At 44.1% G+C, this 19,886-nt stretch overlaps 1 protein-coding gene across 6 annotated transcripts in view; it reads right to left on the bottom strand.

Moving 5' to 3' along the window:
• Positions 1 to 1,361: 1,361 nt before the first annotated feature.
• Positions 1,362 to 19,886, bottom strand: part of LOC125300379 (cAMP-specific 3',5'-cyclic phosphodiesterase 4C-like) — a 94,459-nt gene continuing 75,934 nt past the window's right edge. For 5 of the 6 annotated variants that reach the window (XM_048252269.1, XM_048252275.1, XM_048252270.1 and 2 more), the window contains 13 exons: positions 16,946 to 16,982; positions 16,462 to 16,535; positions 16,285 to 16,334; positions 14,510 to 14,622; positions 13,320 to 13,413; positions 10,878 to 11,050; positions 10,031 to 10,129; positions 9,121 to 9,285; positions 8,057 to 8,156; positions 7,129 to 7,283; positions 6,513 to 6,635; positions 4,477 to 4,659; positions 1,362 to 4,113 (listed from right to left, as the gene is read on the bottom strand). In XM_048252269.1, the coding sequence (XP_048108226.1) occupies positions 3,607 to 4,113; positions 4,477 to 4,659; positions 6,513 to 6,635; positions 7,129 to 7,283; positions 8,057 to 8,156; positions 9,121 to 9,285; positions 10,031 to 10,129; positions 10,878 to 11,050; positions 13,320 to 13,413; positions 14,510 to 14,622; positions 16,285 to 16,334; positions 16,462 to 16,535; positions 16,946 to 16,982 (1,873 nt within the window). In that variant the 3' untranslated portion in view covers positions 1,362 to 3,606. Of the gene's footprint in view, positions 4,114 to 4,476; positions 4,660 to 6,512; positions 6,636 to 7,128; positions 7,284 to 8,056; positions 8,157 to 9,120; positions 9,286 to 10,030; positions 10,130 to 10,877; positions 11,051 to 13,319; positions 13,414 to 14,236; positions 14,256 to 14,509; positions 14,623 to 16,284; positions 16,335 to 16,461; positions 16,536 to 16,945; positions 16,983 to 19,886 lie in introns of those variants that run through there. The other variant, XM_048252274.1, reaches the window with a different exon arrangement.

The raw sequence follows: 19,886 nt of genomic DNA, 5'->3' as shown, positions 1-19,886 counted from the left end.
GACGCAGGCTGTTAATCGTAAAGACAAATTTGAATATCACAATGTGTGGTCTTAAACTATGTTTATGTGACTGGCACTGTAGCCACAGTTGAAGATGATATTCAAATGAGACTGTCTGCTCTACCAGGCCCTTGTGTACATTCTTAGGTGACTTTGTATAGTGAAGGGGAAGACATAGGCCTACTTCGGAATGGAAGTGAGATAAAGTACTTTTCATAGAGATGTGACCACTGAGGCCCATCTCCTATGTGGTTTACAGTGCTTCTTTCTGGTAATTCAGGACAACATTGTATTAATTTATTTCAGACTATTTATATGAATGTGGAAAAAGGAAGTGACCACTCCGTATGAAAACTATGATGATAATATTGTAATATTATATAATACGGAGCTCAGGAGGTGTCATTGCAAGATATTTTTGTGTATCGAGAGAATGTGCGCTTATTTTAGTAAATTGTGCGCTAATTTTACTAGATTGTGTGCACAGTTTAGTATATTGTGTGGTCATTTTACTAAATCTTGTGCACGTTTTACTTAAAGCTGCAGTTGGCAAGTCTGACAGATTGAGGGGACTTCCCTCTCATCGAGTTTGTGCTCGTCAGTGCGCACCAGACTGTGATTGACAGTCAGATCTCACACAGCCCTGCTCTGATTGGACCAGAAGAACCGGAAGCTGTGGATTTTTACAAAACAAACAACAGGCTCTAGGTGGATGTAGAAGTGTGTTGTTTTTTCTAAAACCGGCTGATTTATGTTGTTCTGTCGGAGCATAATGTCGGTTTCAGTGAATATGATCAAACTGCAGCTTTAATAGTGCGCTCATTTTTACTAAATTGTGCTCTCAATTTAGTAAATCATGCACATATTTTACTAAATTGTGCGCACGTTTTACCCAATTGTGTGTTCAATGTACAACAATTAAAATGAGCGCACTATTTAGTAAAACGAGTGCACAATTTACTAAATTGTGAGCACAATTTAGTCAAATGAGTGTACTATTTAGTAAAACGTGCACAATTTAGTAAAATGTGAACACAATTTAGTCAAATGAGTGTACTATTTAGTAAAACATGTGCACAATTTACTAAATTGTGAGCACAATTTAGTCAAATGAGTGTACTATTTAGTAAAACATGTGCACAATTTAGTAAAATGTGAACACAATTTAGTCAAATGAGTGTACTATTTAGTAAAACATGTGCACAATTTAGTAAAATGTGAACACAATTTAGTCAAATGAGCGCATGTTTTCTGGATATATCCCAAAAATTATCTTGCAATGACCCCACTATAGGGTTCCGTAGTCTAATATTATGATAATCAACACACACACACACACATACATACTCTAGAAAGTAAAACATTTTTATACTTGTTTATTCTCGTACATAAAACATAAGTGCATTTTCTGTACTGATAACAAATTATTGGTAGCCTATTACTAGTTCTAAACTTGAAACTTGAGTCTTTTGGCTTAGCATGTGGATAAAAACAGACAGGATACCATGCGCTACTGGAGTGATGAGCACAGACCTTTTTAAGGAACACTGGAAGTCATGGGCGCCCAATAAGCTTGGATACACATACTCGAAATACATACCATACATACATCAAAACTCGGCACAACAGAATAGATTAAAAGACACATAAGGCAACGCAGCGCAGCGCGGGGGAGAACGTGCTGCTGTGGACTCGTCTCATGTAGCGGCTGGTCAGCTCAGCTCTGCTGAAAGGTTCTCAAGGTACTGATTTCAATGTTTCTTATTTGATAATGGACAGCACCCTGACCTCACGTTTATCATTCCCTCACCTGTGGTCAGTGTCGACAGAATCGTATTTAGCGTTTGATCTTAAAGTTTATCAGTAATTGCGATGAAAGGTGTCAGAAATGCTTGAAAACCCGAAGACTTACTAAGAGACACTTGGGTGTATGTTTGTATGGTTTCTTCTTCTTCTTAACACCTTGCAGGAGTTTGTCTAAAAACTGTGTGCTCTTTAATTGGGGGAGTCCCACGAGTATCATCTGTGGACACTGTGAGGGTGCGGCCTTCCTGGCGCTTTCTCACCTGTTTGGCAGTTTATTTGGCTGGATTTACACATTACAGAACAACTCTCCGCACTGATCGCAGGCACTTATTCAGAACAGCAGCACTCCTCACAACACGACACAACAACATTCTCTAATCACAACACAAAGTTTCAAAACATTTCAGTGCCAATTAAGTGCCTTTACATTTGCTGCTTGTAGTGTTTTTAAAAACATTTTAAAATCTTTGCCGACACATAGTTTAAAGGCGTTTACAGATTCTGAATGAAAGTGTGTAATGCTGATATGCGTTGAGAGCATGTGTGCTTAGCCTCAGCCCAGAGGACAGGACATGCGCCCAGCGGCTCTCCTGTGCGGGTACTGTTTGTTCAAGCCCTTTTCCTCTCCTTTAAAGTTGTAAAGTGCTTCAGTGGAGCAGGCCTGGTAGCACTACTGGCCTCTGGACAGAGCGCCCTCCATCCTCCTCACATGTAATACAGGGTCAAGCGCTCGAACAAGAGCACAACTGCCGTAACCAAGGTCAAACTGCAACAGAACACTTGGACAAGTATGAGTGTAAAAGTGGTGGTTTTAGATGATTTTACAAACATGTCTAGGATATTCATGAAAGTGGACTAAACTACACTGAGAACAATATTATGAATATCATAAAATCTATGGGCAATCCTTCCCATTTAGTGATTGCTTATGTTTACAACTGTCTGTGGTTACGCATTACACAAATCAGTGCTAAATAAATAAACCTGACTTAACCAGAACTTATTATGGTGTGAATTTCTAAAATAACAAATATTTACATGTATCTAAAAATCAATTAAAATGTTTTGGGTAAAAGAAAACCCAGAATAAAGTTCTTGCTACATTAAAACAACGATTCATACCCTGAGGTTGATGTCACAATTTTCTGAGGATTCATCAAAATATTTGGTAAAACAGCCCCTTCCTGGTTGTCATGGTAATTTGCGGCTACCCAGCTGGCACAGCTGGAGATCGCTGCTCGATTTTATTTCTCGAAAAAAGTATTTTAGGTGGGCTTTACCCACTAGAGCGATCACTCCAAGACCCTGTTATTTCACTGTGACTTCTAACGTCACACAGCTTTCAAACAGACACAAAAGATGCACAACAAACGTTTCGTCCCTCAAAAGAAGGCAGCTCCCTTGCTTTCACAGTAGACCTCGAACGAGCAGTCGTTTACTCGTCGTTTACTTGCAGGTCCAGTGTCTGTGCAAACGGCTACAAACAGCAGTCTCATGTTCAAGACCATTTGACCATTCAAATAAAACCGCAAAAACAAAAAACAAAAGCGGTCTCTCAGATTAGAAAACACATTCTTGTTCAACAAGATCTGAATTTGTGAAGTGAGGTTTTTCTTGTTTGATTGAACAGAGTCATTTTCAGTGTTACACTGTGTTTGATTGGAGCGGCGATCACTCCCCGGCCAATCGGTGCCTCTCTTTCTCCCAAAGCACCAGCCATCAGCACCCAGACGCCAGGTGAGTCTAACACACGCCATCACGAACCCCTCTTGGGCCGTGAGGTGGGCTCCTCGGGGGGCGCTATGTCCCGAGCCGCAGGCACGATAGCCCGTTGGTGTCCTGCTCGAGTTCGTTGTCGCTGCTGTCTCTGGCCTGGAACCCTGTGGCGGGCTCAGCGGGCAGGAACGTCCTCTGCTGGCCTTGACCGCAGGACACCGACCCGCTCAGAAGCCCCAGCGCCGGCCCCGTAGTTCTGGAGGAGGAGGGGGAGGCTGGCGAGAGCTCTCCCCCCGACGGAGACATCTCCTCCTGGGGCGCCTCGGAGTCGGACTCCCCCTCCTCCTCCAGCGTCAGCTCGAACTGGAACTTGTCGACGCCCGAGGAGCTGAGGCTGGAGCCGCCCCCTCCCTGGCCGCCCGAGCGCCCGTCGCTGTCCGCGCACTCCTCGGGCGATGGGCTGCGGGGGATCATGCTCTGGTACCACTCCCGGTTGTCCTCCAGCGTGTCCAGGATGTCCTGGGCGTCCGGGTGCACCAGGTCCGCCCAGGTCTCCCACAGCGGGTGGACGATGTAGTCGATGAAGCCCACCTGCCGTTGCGAAAAACAGGAGAGTCTTAAACTAGCAAGTCTTAAACTTAAAAGAGTCTTAAACTAGCAGGCTTTATTCATTTATTCAGCAAAGTAATGTACATGACCACTATGCCAGAGTCACAACTATCAATAACTATTTACAGATATTCAATACATTTTTGACTCGAGACAACTCTCAGCTACAACAACCATTTAGTGGTCCTTACTGTGAACATGGCATCAACAGATGCTGATTGCTTATTGATTATTTATGACAACCCACTGAAACAAGGTTTGTGTAGTGTTTACTGATTAGTTTATTTATCGTGTGAGTCCTCCAAACAGTCATTCTAAATGGCCGTGCGTCCCGGTCAGACCCACCTGCGACTTCTCGATGGAGGCATTGTGTTTATCGCACATGGGGCTGATCTCAATGGCATTGTCCCGCTCGCGGTCGCCCTGGGTGAAGAACTCCACCATGATGCGGTCCGTCCACTGCCGGTAGATCTCCAGAGGCTTCGTGGGGTTGCTCAGGTCTGCACAGTGCACCATGTTCTGCAGGACCTGCAGACAGGAAACAGACGTGCGCGCGCACACACACACACACACACACACACACACACACACACACACACACGGCTTAGTCCTGGAGAGGGTGTGGAATGATAGCCTAACTGTCTTACTAAAGCACCATGATCTGCAGGACCTGCGGACAGGAAACGGACACACTAATGTCCTGTAGAGCAGGGGTCAGGTCCAACAGGTAGCTCATGACCTACGGGTAGGTCCCCACCTGTTCAGCTGTTTAGCTCCCTACCTGTTTAGGTCCCCACCTGTTTAGCTGTTTAGCTCCCCACCTGTTTAGCTCCCCACCTGTTTAGCTGTTTAGCTCCCTACCTGTTTAGCTCCCCACCTGTTTAGCTGCTTAGCTCCCCACCTGTTTATCTGTTTAGCTCCCCAACTGTTTAGCTGCTTAGCTCCTCACCTGTTTAGCTCCCCACCTGTTTAGCTGCTTAGCTCCCCACCTGTTTAGCTGTTTAGCTCCCCAACTGTTTAGCTCCCCACCTGTTTAGGTCCCCACCTGTTTAGCTCCCCACCTGTTTAGCTCCCCACCTGTTTAGCTGTTTAGCTCCCCACCTGTTTAGCTGTTTAGCTCCCTACCTGTTTAGCTCCCCACCTGTTTAGGTCCCCACCTGTTTAGCTTTTTAGCTCCCCACCTGTTTAGCTCCCCACCTGTTTAGCTGTTTAGCTCCCCACCTGTTTAGCTTTTTAGCTCCCCACCTGTTTAGCTCCCCACCTGTTTAGCTGTTAAGCTCCCCACCTGTTTAGCTCCCTACCTGTTTCTGAGTAGCTTTCCGAAAGGTTGAATGGAAATGTTAATAAATCTGATAATACAGTCACTAATCCGATCAAAACAGTTTTTGGGTGGAGATCAACTATGTGCTACTAATAATATAAAACGTTGGTAGCTCTCAGTCATGTTCATTTAGTTAAAGTAGCTATTGGAAGGAAAAAGATTGGCTAGCCATTTGGAGGAACATACATATCGTGCATTAACACCAACAAGAGGATAAAGGTGCAGTTTGGAGGTCAACATGCATACACTACACACACACACACACACACACACACACACACACACACTAGGGCTGTAACGATATCTGATTCGAAACCGAAATCGCGACTCTCATATCCACAAACCCGTGTCGCGGTGTGAAAAGGCAGAACCGCGACACACCCTTTCTAGTGTTTCACGCAGTGCTTTGCTGCTTACGCGGCCGCATAAGCAGCACACATCTCACATCTCACGCTTTACTTCCTGGTAGCCTACGTTGTCCAAAATTAAATAAATCAATCACAATTTCATACCGTTGCTTTCATTGTAGACTACGTGTTCAACTTTACCAAATAGTATAAAAGGAAAATCGAGGTTTGTATCGAACCGTGGGTCAAAAATCGTGATACAAACCGAATCGTGGGGTTGGTGTATCGTCACAGCCCTAACACACACACACACACACACACATGCATACAGTCTGGATATGCATGCTTCACAGAAGAACGCCCATGTTACTAATCATTATGTTGATGGCAATCTAAAATTTGACCAGATTAACTGAAGCAATACACACATGAAGTCCTGAGCTACTGATCATGAGGAGTGTTTCTGGCCGGATTAACTGAAGCAACACACACATAAAGTCCTGAGGTACTGATCATGAGGAGTGTTTCTGACCGAATTAACTGAAGCAAAGTCCTGAGGTACTGATCATGAGGAGTGTTTCTGACCGAATTAAGTGACGCAATACACACATGAAGTCCTGAGCTACTGATCATGAGGAGTGTTTTTGACCGAATTAACTGAAGCAATACACACATAAAGTCCTGAGGTACTGATCATGAGGAGTGTTTCTGACCTGTATGCGATCCGAGTAGTTGTCCAGCAGCAGCACGCCCAGGCTGGTCACTTTCTTGGTCTCCACCATGGTCTTCAGGTCGGCCAGGAAGTTCATGTGTTTGGACATATCTGTGGCCAACACCTGCAGAAACAAGCGTGTGTCCACCTCATACATCTCTACAATCTGTCAAAAAACGACCACTGCTCTTTTCCACTTTAATACAGTGCTTTAATACAAATTAAAGACATATTTTAAATCCAACATCAGCCCCAGACCTAAAAACTCGCAGAATGCAGTGTTTCCCATTCATTGACTTATTTGTGGCGGCCCACCACAATATCAACATTGACCACCACACAATGATTTTCCAGGTTGTACTAAATTGTGCTTAAAGCTGGTTAGCATCATAACCACGCTGCGCTAATTTGTTAAAAACTGTTGCATTCAAGTTAATTCTGCAAACCTACCACCACAAATAGAATTAAATTTTATGTGGGAAACACTGGAATGAGTTTGTTCAGACTCTAGAATGGATCAGCTATCTGTAAGCATTCCCTAATGCACCGGTTCTCATAAGTGGCTCCAGTGAGTAAAGCGCACAGGAACAATCCCCCATCACCCACTAAGCTCCTACCATGTCGATGGCCATCTTGCGCAGTGAGTGCCTCTGCTTCCTGCTCAGGTTCTGGAAGATGTCGCAGTTCTCCTCCTGCAGAAGCTTGAAGCCCACGGCCAGGTGGTGATTCTCCAGCACCGACGCGTCGTTGTACATCAGCGCCAGCTCCGAATCTTGGGCAGAAGGGCATACGGGTCACTCGGTTAACGTGTTAACGTGCGCTCCAGGGGAAGAGAGCTTTAACGTGTTAACATGTGCTCCAGGGAAAGAGAGCTCTGTTGACGTGTTAACGTGTGCTCCAGGGAGTTCTGTTAACGTGCGCTCCAGGGGAAGAGAGCTCTGTTGACGTGTTAACGTGTGCTCCAGGGGAAGAGAGCTCTGGTAACGTGTGCTCCAGGATCGGTCATGTGACTACATGACAGTAAGGATACGCTATAAGACATAGATATACATAATAAAGGCTAGATGTCTTATGGCGGAGTCTCTAACGGCATCACCGGCGGCCATCTTGTCACAGGCAAGCTATCTGATGGGCTCTGTGGTACCTGATGTAAGGTGAGTAATCTGCACGAACACAAATACTCTTATCTCGGTGAAATCTTGACAGATTTACAAACGGTTTCGTTTCTTACAAACATTATTGACGTAGCTATAATGTGGATGCTTGAACATTTTAAGTTATAATTTTTCATAAGTATGCAGTGTCATAACTACATCTCTGATGTTTATAACAAACCAAACCATTTGAAAATCGGTAGAAAATTGAGCAAGTTATGGTTATTTAAAAAGTATGCACCATTGAAACACAATGTTATGAGTTAGGCACGATGGCCGTAAGGTGCGGACGTCGAACTCCATTGGCCAGCAGCGCAGACAAGACATCTAGCCTTTATTATATATATCTATGCTATAAGAAGCCAGCAGGATCGGTCATGTGACTACTTACTCGTGTTGATGAGGAACTGGTTGGACACCCCTGGGTGGTCCACGTCATGTATGGCACTGGCAAACAGGGCCGCCATGATCTCGAGGTCAGTGAACACCGCCTGGAACAAACAAGAACATTTCCACAGTTGGGGTTTTACTGACCTTTTACTGACCTCATACTGACCTCATACTGACCTCCTAAAACATTTAAACAGGACATGCTGACACAGCACGGGTCAAGTGGGTAACGCCATGTCCTGAACTAACTCTAATGTTTACGTTTGTCCTGAACTAACTCTAATGTTTATGTTTGTCTCCAGCCTACAAGCAGCGTCTATGAGAGTGAAGTGAGTGAGGTATGTACCACGCTGTGTACCTCGAGACCAGCTTCTCTGAGACAGGGTTGTGCAAAATTCAAATTGTAATTCTGCTTCCTGTTTGCTACCTCAATTGAAATGCAAGTGAAATTCAAGAATTGAATTGGGATTTAAAGGTTGTATCAACGATAGCGGGGATACGTCACTTCTGTTGATGTTCAAACAAAACAGAGAGCTACACCGTCCCCCTAACTCCCGTGCAATTAAAACTCTCCTAAACGTGCATCTCGTCGGTTATTGGTTGAAAAACTTTATTTTGTCTTTGAGGGGTTGCCAACCCTTGTTGGTAGCAATTGTTTTTGTGTACAGATCTCAGAGCCTAGGCTGCCTACAGAGACGCATTTTTTTGACGGCCTGCTTATGGGGCAGACAGCTAGCGGATCATTAGGAAAAATTAGATGAATGTGATGTGTGAATTTATGTTTGGGCCTGAAATCGCTGATACAACCTTTAAGAGCCATTTTCAATTCAATTCTGGAATTTTGCACAACCCTGCTCAGAGAGTGAAGTGAGTGAGGTATGTACAACGCTCCGTACCTCGAGACCAGCGCCTCTGAGAGTGAAGTGAGTGAGGTATGTACAACGCTGCGTACCTTCGAGACCAGCGTCTCTGAGAGTGAAGTGAGTGAGGTATGTACCACGCTGTGTACCTTGAGACCAGCGTCTCTGAGAGTGAAGTGAGTGAGGTATGTACAACGCCGCGTACCTCGAGCGCAGGTCTGGAGAGGAGCACATGAGTGGACTGAACTACGTCCGCTGCGTGGATGCTGTTGTGGTACGCCACGTCAGAGTGGTAGTGGGCCTCCAGGGTCATCATGAATGTCAGGAAGGTGTCTGTGGGGATCTTGAAGGTCTTGAGCAAGTCTCGCTCCTGAAGAGAGAACAGAGGAAGAAACACACTGAAAAACAGCAAGTCTCGCTCCTGACTAGTGCATTCAGAAGATGACATGAAGAGAGAACAGAGGACTTGAGCAAGTCTCGCTCCTGACTAGTGCATTCAGAAGATGACATGAAGAGAGAACGCAGAGGAAGAAACACTGAAAAACAGCTCATATGATTAAACGTGGCCATTTCTGCTCCTGATGTGTGATTATGCTGATGGCTTATAGTGAGTGGTGAGTGATTTGGGTGAGGATGCATAATGCTCTATACATATATTCACTGAGGTACAGTGTATGTCATTATTCATGGGTGGAAACTGAAAATCTTGCGATTTGAAAACCAAATGACGCAGCAGTGGGTGTCCTCCACTCCTGATTAAAGCTCTCTGTGCGAGCTCGTCTTTGTGATCGAGGTGTTAGTTCTACAGTGCAGTCAAGCTCTCTCTGTGCGAGCTTGTCTTTGTTATCGAGGTGTTAGTTCTACAGTGCAGTGAAGCTCTCTCTGTGCGAGCTCGTCTTTGTGATCGAGGTGTTCGTTGTACAGTGCAGTGAAGCTCGTCTGTGCGAGCTCGTCTTTGTGATCGAGGTGTTAGTTCTACAGTGCAGTGAAGCTCTCTCTGTGCGAGCTCGTCTTTGTGATCGAGGTGTTAGTTCTACGGTGCAGTGAAACGGAGAGCTGGGGGAGACGCAATGCTGCGTCCAGTTCAGCCTTCAGCAGACAGACAGAGGACGTACCTGGAATATGGAGTACATCACCACCGTCAGAGGCCGATTCCTGGAATATTCCGCCACCTTGAAGACATCTAGGCCCCATCGGTTAATGTCCTCCAACTCCTACAACATCAGGAGAGAAATCATGGGAGAGGTCAGCCCAGGGTGTTTGCGGTCAGAAGCTGGCTGTACACCGGTTTGTAGTGGGTTAGCTAAGCGTAGTGGAACTACAAACTGACTTTGATACGACTGGTGGGCTGCAAGTTAACAAGGCTACACCTTCCTCTAGGACAGTGTTTCTCAAACTTTTTCAGACCAAGGACCACTTAACCAATATAAACAAACTCACGGACCACCTAGATAAAAAAAAAAGTAGACCTACTTCAACAGTATATTACATAATAGGCCTACTCACTGAACCACCTTGCTTATTGTCTTTGCACATTGCTTTTTATGTCAGAGGATTTATATGATTTAAACTGGCATACAACTCGCACACAATGGCAGCGTTGCAGAACTGTTTGGATTTACATACAAGTTGGTTCAATATTGCAAACAACTCTCTAGGACCACCAAAAAGAGAGTAAAGTATAGAAGTATAGAGTATATGTGGCATGTGGCTGTGTGAGACGTGCGGTTGTGTGTGAGACGTGCGGTTGTGACAGTGTGAGACTAGCGGTTGTGCGTGCAGACTAGCGGTTGTGCGTGCGGACGAGCGGTTGTGGCTGTGCGGGTGTGCGTGCGGACTAGCGGTTGTGGATGTGCGGGTGTGCGTGCGGACTAGCGGTTGTGTGTGAGACTAGCGGTTGTGCGTGCGGACGAGCGGTTGTGGCTGTGCGGGTGTGCGTGCGGACGAGTGGCGCTGACTGGCCTTGGCGAGGCGGCCCTCGTGGTCGGTGCTGACCCCGAAGCGGGGGATGGCGGTGGGCAGCAGGCTGGGGCTGCGCGTGAGCTTCTTCACACCGCTGATCTGACACATAGGCAGACGATTCTTCTCCTTCTCTTTGGCAGGTGCAGACAAGATCTCCACGTCGTGCTGCTTCTCTAAAACACACACACACACACACACACACACAAATAAATTAATGAGTGGATAGAACTGTAGTACTGGTGGAACTTGACCCTTATCAGTGCTCTGACACTAGAGGAGCACAAGGCAGAGAACAACACATTTCACAATAAGACAGAATTTTTTCACTTTTCACTTTTGGACATTTCACTTTTGAGTAAACAGACAAAACATTTAGTGGGATGCTATTTTCCTGTAAATTTGATCATAAACAACCTTTAAACAGCAACAATTATTATAGCAATTATACGCCCGCAGGGACATGGCATTTGCAGAGTGGGAATTAGGCCTGAGTGTAAGAGACACAACTGATAGCAGCTAACTGGCACAGCTGTGTGTGTGTGTGTGTGTGTGTGTGTGTGTGTGTTGGCCTCCCTCTGAGAGAGTCTATTTCTGTAACTGCGAGACAGAGACACAACACTTATCACACTGGCCTCGCCACTCTCCACTCTAGGAGCTCCAGAGGCTTTTGCTGTGAGATCAAGACACCACAGTTATCTCTGCAGAGACCAACGCAGACGTCAGTCTCTCTCTCTCTGACCCCACACAGGCGTCAGCGTCACACCCAAGAAATCACTGACTGAATCAACACAGGCGTCAGTCTCCCACCGAAGAAATCACTGACTGAATCAACACAGGCGTCAGTCTCCCAACTAAGAAACTATTGGACCAACACACGCGCCAGTGTCTCACCTAAGAAAGTGCTGAGCCAATGCAAGTGTGTCTCACCTAAGAAAGTGCTGAGCCAATGCAAGTGTGTCTCACCTAAGAAAGTGCTGAGCCAATGCAAGTGTGTCTCACCTAAGAAATGCTGAGCCAATGCAAGTGTGTCTCACCTAAGAAAGTGCTGAGCCAATGCAAGTGTGTCTCACCTAAGAAAGTGCTGAGCCAATGCAAGTGTGTCTCACCTAAGAAAGTGCTGAGCCAATGCAAGTGCATGTCTCACCTAAGAATAAGAAAGTGCTGAGCCAATGCAAGTGTGTCTCACCTAAGAAATGCTGAGCCAATGCAAGTGTGTCTCACTCTAAGAAAGTGCTGAGCCAATGCAAGTGTGTCTCACCTAAGAAATGCTGAGCCAATGCAAGTGTGTCTCACCTAAGAAATGCTGAGCCAATGCAAGTGTGTCTCACCTAAGAAATGCTGAGCCAATGCAAGTGTGTCTCACCTAAGAAATGCTGAGCCAATGCAAGTGTGTCTCACTCTAAGAAAGTGCTGAGCCAATGCAAGTGTGTCTCACCTAAGAAATGCTGAGCCAATGCAAGTGTGTCTCACTCTAAGAAAGTGCTGAGCCAATGCAAGTGTGTCTCACTCTAAGAAAGTGCTGAGCCAATGCAAGTGTGTCTCACCTAAGAAATGCTGAGCCAATGCAAGTGTGTCTCACTCTAAGAAAGTGCTGAGCCAATGCAAGTGTGTCTCACCTAAGAAATGCTGAGCCAATGCAAGTGTGTCTCACCTAAGAAATGCTGAGCCAATGCAAGTGTGTCTCACCTAAGAAATGCTGAGCCAATGCAAGTGTGTCTCACCTAAGAAATGCTGAGCCAATGCAAGTGTGTCTCACCTAAGAAATGCTGAGCCAATGCAAGTGTGTGTCTCACCTAAGAAGTGCTGAGCCAATGCAAGTGTGTGTCTCACCTAAGAAAGTGCTGAGCCAATGCAAGTGTGTCTCACTCTAAGAAAGTGCTGAGCCAATGCAAGTGTGTCTCACCTAAGAAATGCTGAGCCAATGCAAGTGTGTCTCACTCTAAGAAAGTGCTGAGCCAATGCAAGTGTGTCTCACTCTAAGAAAGTGCTGAGCCAATGCAAGTGTGTCTCACCTAAGAAATGCTGAGCCAATGCAAGTGTGTCTCACCTAAGAAGTGCTGAGCCAATGCAAGTGTGTCTCACTCTAAGAAAGTGCTGAGCCAATGCAAGTGTGTCTCACCTAAGAAATGCTGAGCCAATGCAAGTGTGTCTAGTGTGTCTCACCCTGAGCCAATGCAAGTGTGTGTCTCACCTAGAAAGTGCTGAGCCAATGCAAAGTGTCTCACCTAAGAAATGCTGAGCCAATGCAAGTGTGTCTCACCTTAAGAAATGCTGAGCCAATGCAAGTGTGTCTCACCTATTAAGAAATGCTGAGCCAATGCAAGTGTGTCTCACCTAAGAAAGTGCTGAGCCAATGCAAGTGTGTCTCACCTAAGAAAGTGCTGAGCCAATGCAAGTGTGTCTCACCTAAGAAAGTGCTGAGCCAATGCAAGTGTGTCTCACCTAAGAAAGTGCTGGCGATGAATTCGGACACCTGGTTTCCTGAGCGGCTGGTCTCAGATAGCTGAGTCAGCTCTCTGTTCAGCATCCTTTTAAACTGTAAGGAAGACACAACAACATAATCATTACCTGAGACATAATCAATACCTGTCCAGACCAGTTCTAGGCACAATAGCTACACCTATGTACAGCAACTGATAAGGCACAATACTGATAAGACTCCATACTGATGAAGGTCAAGGAGAAAAAAAGCAATTAAAAAATGACACACTTAAAAAGGTCTCCTATTTTAGTATGTGATATGCATTATTTAGTATGTATGCATTGTTTTTAGTATTATATATTTAATACTGCATCTTCGAAAATAAAATAACAACAAAAGTCTAATGCAGCTTTAAGTAGTATTGGGATCTGGTGAAGGCCAAGTCATGCCTGCATCTCTCCACTAGGGGGACCCAGTAGCTGGTTCACTTTTGGAAAAACATTTCTGGCACTTGATTCTGTTTTCTTGATAATGACTTTAGACCAATATTTGTAGATCACACAGAAAATCTGTTGTTATTCTTATTTTTACTAAATAAACCAACTGCTGGTATTAAAATGTTAAACCTATTCATTGACAGCTTAGAACAATGTATAAAAATGGCCAAATTCTTGGGTTGTACTGTATAGTGGACAATATAATAATAGAGATGTAGAAATGGCATTTTACAAAAATATAGGTTCTATGCATAAGTCATCATGGTTGCATTTACTATGCAGACCTTGAACACTTTAAACTGAGAGCTTATTTGGTTTCTGCCATGATATGTATCCTACATGACAATCCAAATAAGGAATTAATGTGCGTGTTTGTGTGTGTGTTACCTTGTCGGCGCCCATCTCGTTGATGGAGTGGCATGTGTGTGTGTGTGTGTTACCTTGTTGGAGGCCATCTCACTGACGTGGCTGTGTGTGTGTGTGTGTGTGTGTGTGTGTGTGTGTGTGTGTGTGTGTGTCTCTGCGTGTGTGTGTGTGTGTGTGTGTGTGTGTGTGACTGTGTGTGTGTGTGTGTGTGTGTCTCGTGTGTGTGTGTGTGTGTGTGTGTGTGTGTGTGACTGTGTGTGTGTGTGTGTGTGTGTGCTGCGTGTGTGTGTGTGTGTGTGTGTGTGTGTGTGTGTGTGTGTGTGTGTCTGTGTGTCTGTGTGTGTTACCTTGTTGGAGGCCATCTCACTGACGGAGTGGCGCGTCTGCAGCGTCTCCAGCTGGTCCAGACACCAGTCCAGCTCCTCCAGCGTCTCCACGGCCAGCTTCTGACACGCCTCATCTGAGGAGCAGAGACACACACACACACACACACACACACACACACTTGTAACCGAAGGGTTTGGCCAGCTTCTGACACGTCTCATCTGAAGAGCAGAGCGGGGATGTCCTGACATGTGTGTGTGTGTGTGTGTGTGTGTGTGTGTGTGTGTGCGTGCGTGCGTGCGTGCGTGCATGCGTGCGTGCGTATTTGTGCGTGTGCGTTTGTGTGTGTGTGTGTGTGTGTGTGTGCGTGCGTGGCGGAGGGTTGCCGGTTCGAACCCCGACCAGTAGGAATGGCTGAAGTGCACTTGAGCAAGGCACCTAACCCCTCACTGCTCCCCGAGCGCCGCTGTAGCAGGCAGCTCACTGCGCCGAGATTAGTGTGTGCTTCACCTCACTGTGTGTTCACTGTGTGCTGAGTGTATTTCACTAATTCACGGATTGGGATAAATGCAGAGACCAAATTTCCCTCACGGGATCAAAAGTGTATATATTTTTTTTTTTGTAAACTTATATACTTATACTTAGCACAGTTGTATAAAGCTCAATATACTGCAGGGCAGTACAGATGTATAGGGTCCAGTATTATACGGTATACACAGCACGGATTAGTATTTTTATGAAGTTAATTACAATTGTACTTAGTGGTATGAAAAATATGTGTACATGTTATATATGATGTGTCCTCTCTTGGGACATAAGATTTGAAAGATATTAAGATTTTAAGATATTAAAACATTACAAGTTGTGAATTTGAAAATTGTGTGGAGAGTCGAGGAGAGTCCCTCAGCTTTGAGGAGGAAGTGAGGTAAGGGCTGCTGCGAACACCGTTTCATTATGTCAGGCAGACAGGGAGTCAGATAGCCACTATGTCATTCTTCAACGGAACATCACTTCTCATCCTCTAACAAGTGAGCAATCTGAGCGAGACACTTTCAACTGTGGCCTGTCAGAATATATCGCCACACTTCTGAGGATCCCATAAATCACTAGCCTGGCGGGCCATCCTATATCATTGAAATGTATAGTCTGGCATCGAACCATTCACCTCGCTTAATCCAAGGGGCGGGCAGAGAATTGTCTTTCAAACTGCCTAGGCATGCAATAGGCCAGCGCTACGACCATATCCGTATCCGGTCGGCAAAACGGCAAATACATCACTTCTTCGAAAGGAATGACTTAAGTGCATTGTGTTGCTCAACTTTCAAAGAAAAGCACAAGTCCAACTTCTCCAAAGTTGACGCCAACGCCGATTCAAACAACCGCTCTTCGTTAGCCATAGCCACCTTCCTTGTTGTTCACCGCCGCAGGACTGTCGTTATCCTGTTAAGCCCGCCTTAAGACTCTCTAACAAAATAGAGCGCTGTGATTGAATAACATCCACGGTGTTAGCCAATAGAAATCCCTATGGTTTGATACTAGACGTACAGGCTGAGAAAATTAATTTGCCGCCACTAGGGTGCGTCTAGATTTCTAGGCTAATAAATCACCTCAAAAGTGCTTAATCACACACAGCTGTGAGTATGCATTTCAATTCTTTGACATGTTGAATGTGTTCCTGTCAGGTCGTGATACAGGGCTTGCACTTCCCTTAGGGAGCACGTCTACCAAAACGTCTCCCTTTGCTGTCACGCTGCCTTAAAACAGTGTGAAGTGCTCAGGTGTGTGTGTTTCCACTGACCTGGCAGGTGTGGCTTGCACGAGGCGGGAGGTTTGTTTCCAGATGGTCTCCTGTTGAAAAGAACATGGATCAGCGAGTTAGAGTGAAAGACATTATTGTCTCACTCAGCTACTGTCTTCATGTGTGTGTGTGTTTTACGAGAGAGACTCTGATAGAGTATATAATTCAATGACTTACTTGTTGCCAATGTGATCCTGTAGGTGAGTCAGAAGAGCGAAGTTGCTTCTAACAGTTCGTAGACTGGCCAGAACCTGGTGGAAACATTCATTTTTTTTATCAGATTGGCATTCAGGGGGGCATCCAATGATCCACTGTACCATTGCATGTTTACACATCTGTTGTGTTTTTTTGGTCCCTGCATTTCATAATCTTAATTTTGGCTCTACTGGCCACCGTTATGCAGCCCCTCTGTTAAGTACACGTATGTTGTTCTGTGCATGCTGGCTGATGAGCTTCTGAGTAAACAGCCGTCTGTCCTTCTTTAACGTCTCGATGGACATTCAGTACATCACACCATCTCAAAGACAATTGCTGAAATAATATTTTCTTTCCCTTTAAAGCGCTGTATATTTTGTATATTTTGCATATTGGCATATCTGGCACATCTGCCTATTTTACATCAGTTGTTTGCTGCGCTGTATTGTTATTCAAATGTGTTTACCTGTGCAAAAGGTGTGACGATCATGTCTTCTCCGTGTCTGCAAACACAACACAGAGTATTATGGTCTGTGGCACAGGTAGGACCATGTGCAAGGCCTGAGGGCATCCCAGCACACAGAGCACACAGAGGAAAGATTCATGCTCCAAGTTCAGAATGCCAACAAACAGAAACAACATGCTTGGCTTCGTTTCTTATAATTAGCATATAGCTTATTAGCATATAGACCTGTTTGACGTCAGACTGCAGTCTTTGCGTCAAACGTTTGGCACCAAACATGTGTGTTCCAAACTTGGTGTGCACATATTTGTCATGCATGTTTTATAACAGTGCATAAAGAGTCAGACTCCATTGGTGCTGTCTGTTCACTGAACAGACCTAAAAACACTGTTTTGGTGTTTTAGCATCGGTGAGCCTGCTAGCTAAGACAGCTACTCTGGGGTGTGAGAGAACCTGGCTATATGCGAGCGAATGCACAAAACAAAGAAAAGAGAGAGAGAAAAAGACTTTTCACACATTTCTCACCGCGGTAGCCAACTGACTTCCCAGTGTTTTGTACAAGTAGGAGAATGTGACCTGCAGAACTTGCTGATGGTTCAGGTGCCCACCCAAATACACACACACACACACACACAGACACACACAGTGAGCCCAATTAGACACCTACCACACACATACCTGATGAGCCCAATTAGACCCCTACCACACACACACATACCTGATGAGCCCAATTAGACACCTACCTACCACACACACACACACACACACCTGATTACCTCAATTAGACACCTACCACACACACACACACACACACACACACACACACACACACACCTGATTAGCCAATTAGACCCCTACCACACACACACACCTGATAAACTCAAGCCTACTAAAGCAAAACAGCTCCACAAAAGCAGGTAACAGTGAAATAGTGGATTGTAATTTGGATTACGCAGTGAAGAATGTCTCAATCTCCTCTGTTATTGTGGAAGTGACAGAACTAATCTCCTGTTATTGAGAAAGGTGTAATGGCACATGTACAGACAGCTTCTGAAGGGAATATTATTACAGGGCATGCATAGTAATGCACTGAGCTCCTAGACTTCTTATTCTCATTCTTTCCTACCGATTTCTATGCACAATAACTCAAGCACGACTCAAAGTAGAAACTTCGTTCAAACTTAATTCCGTAGGTCTAATACAGGACACATCAGCTATATCTTTTCACTTTTCTACTCTTTGTGCTTTTTAAAATATGTGTGATAATCAAGAAAAAAACTCCCATAGAAAATGAATGGTGGAGTCCATCATGAATGAATGGTAAAAATGTCATCATGTTAGCTTGTCTTTCTTGTCATTATTCCCTGCTATTCCCTGCTGTTTTTCACTCTTTATGTCGACCTTTTATTTATCCACTTGTGCTTAATCACTGGTGTGCTTGCTTAGCAATATGCTAGATATTGCATATTGGGTCTTGAAATATTCACAAGAATCCATAGAAATTGAATATTCTCATTCATTTGATCCAATATTAGTGATGCAGATGTATAGTCCACCAATATAATTAAAAATATAAATTATAGGATTTATAAGATAAGATTATATAAGATTTATATTTTTTTTGTAATTATTCCATATTTAGTGTAGTCATTCCATATCAGAACCCCTGAAGTATATTCCAAATACAAGCATGAAACTTCAATGTGTTACCTTTCATTTGAAACCAAGATTATGCTTCTACACAAAGGGGTTCATATGCAGTAAGCATTTGATTGTCAGTATGCATTTTGGATAACCAAAAGTCCTATGGGGAGTTTCCATAGGGCATTTTACAAAACGCATGAGCATACCTCGGCAAATAATGGTCTAAAGTAAGTAGTTTTCATTCTATATTGATCTACTTTTGCACACAGCTTCACAAGACCTGATGCTAGGGCTCAGTTGTGTTTCTAAGTCATCTCAAGTGACCTAAAGGGGTGAAATGTGGTCAGTTCAGAGATGCTTGTTATCCGGCAGAATGAGAAAATAATATTCTAGCCTCTTTAACTCTGTGTCAGTATGTCACACAGTTTTTCTGATTGTTGTCCAAGAAACTACAGTGTCTAAGCTTTCCAAAGGGGTCAGGCATTTGACACTCAAAATGGGGCGTATGCATAAGAATTTAAGCACACAGCATTGGGAAGCAAAGAAACTGAACCTTTGCTTTTATTACCCCCTGTTATTTCTCTTCTCTTTCACTTAATGTAAATTGAATTAGCACCAAATATACCAAGGCTTTTAACAAATAAACGTTATTGTTTACATCTGTTATATATATATATATATATATATATATATATATATATAACTCATTCATCCCAATAATGTTAGGTAAAGTCTTGTTGATATAACCACTTAATTAACTGTCTTTAAATTAATTGACTGCCTCACTTTTTTCTATCTTTCAATATAACAGTCTTTGAACAACTCTCCACTTTCCCAATAATTATCCCAATAATGTTGAGTCATTTTAACATAGGTGTAGCTCCAGCTCAACTAACTGATTCATGAATTGACTGTCTCTCTCTTGCAATCTGTTAGTCTGTAAACCACTCTACACTTTGTCCTTAATTGTCTCCTTTGTTGGTCATTCTGTAAGTGCAATGAATTGCACTTAAAAGTTTAATCTTTTGCTTTATAATTAAATTAACTTTATTATTAAATTATCTTTCTAATCTTTTGCTCTGCATGCACTGGTATTTCTTCAGGAAAGGCAAATCTAGTTTAATACAATTACTTTATATAACCTTATTATCGGTGTTTAATCCTACGGTGGAAAGTAAGTATTTGACATCACATGTCCAGTAGACAATCTACTCCGTTTAGATTCCATGTACAACTTACAGTATAATTATATACACCATAATTTAAATGATATATCATCTGAAAGTGATGTGAGGATTGA

This window comes from Alosa alosa, chromosome 9 (assembly GCF_017589495.1).
Source record: "Alosa alosa isolate M-15738 ecotype Scorff River chromosome 9, AALO_Geno_1.1, whole genome shotgun sequence".
Classification (NCBI taxonomy): domain Eukaryota; kingdom Metazoa; phylum Chordata; class Actinopteri; order Clupeiformes; family Clupeidae; genus Alosa; species Alosa alosa.
This window is presented reverse-complemented; position numbering and strand designations above follow the sequence as displayed.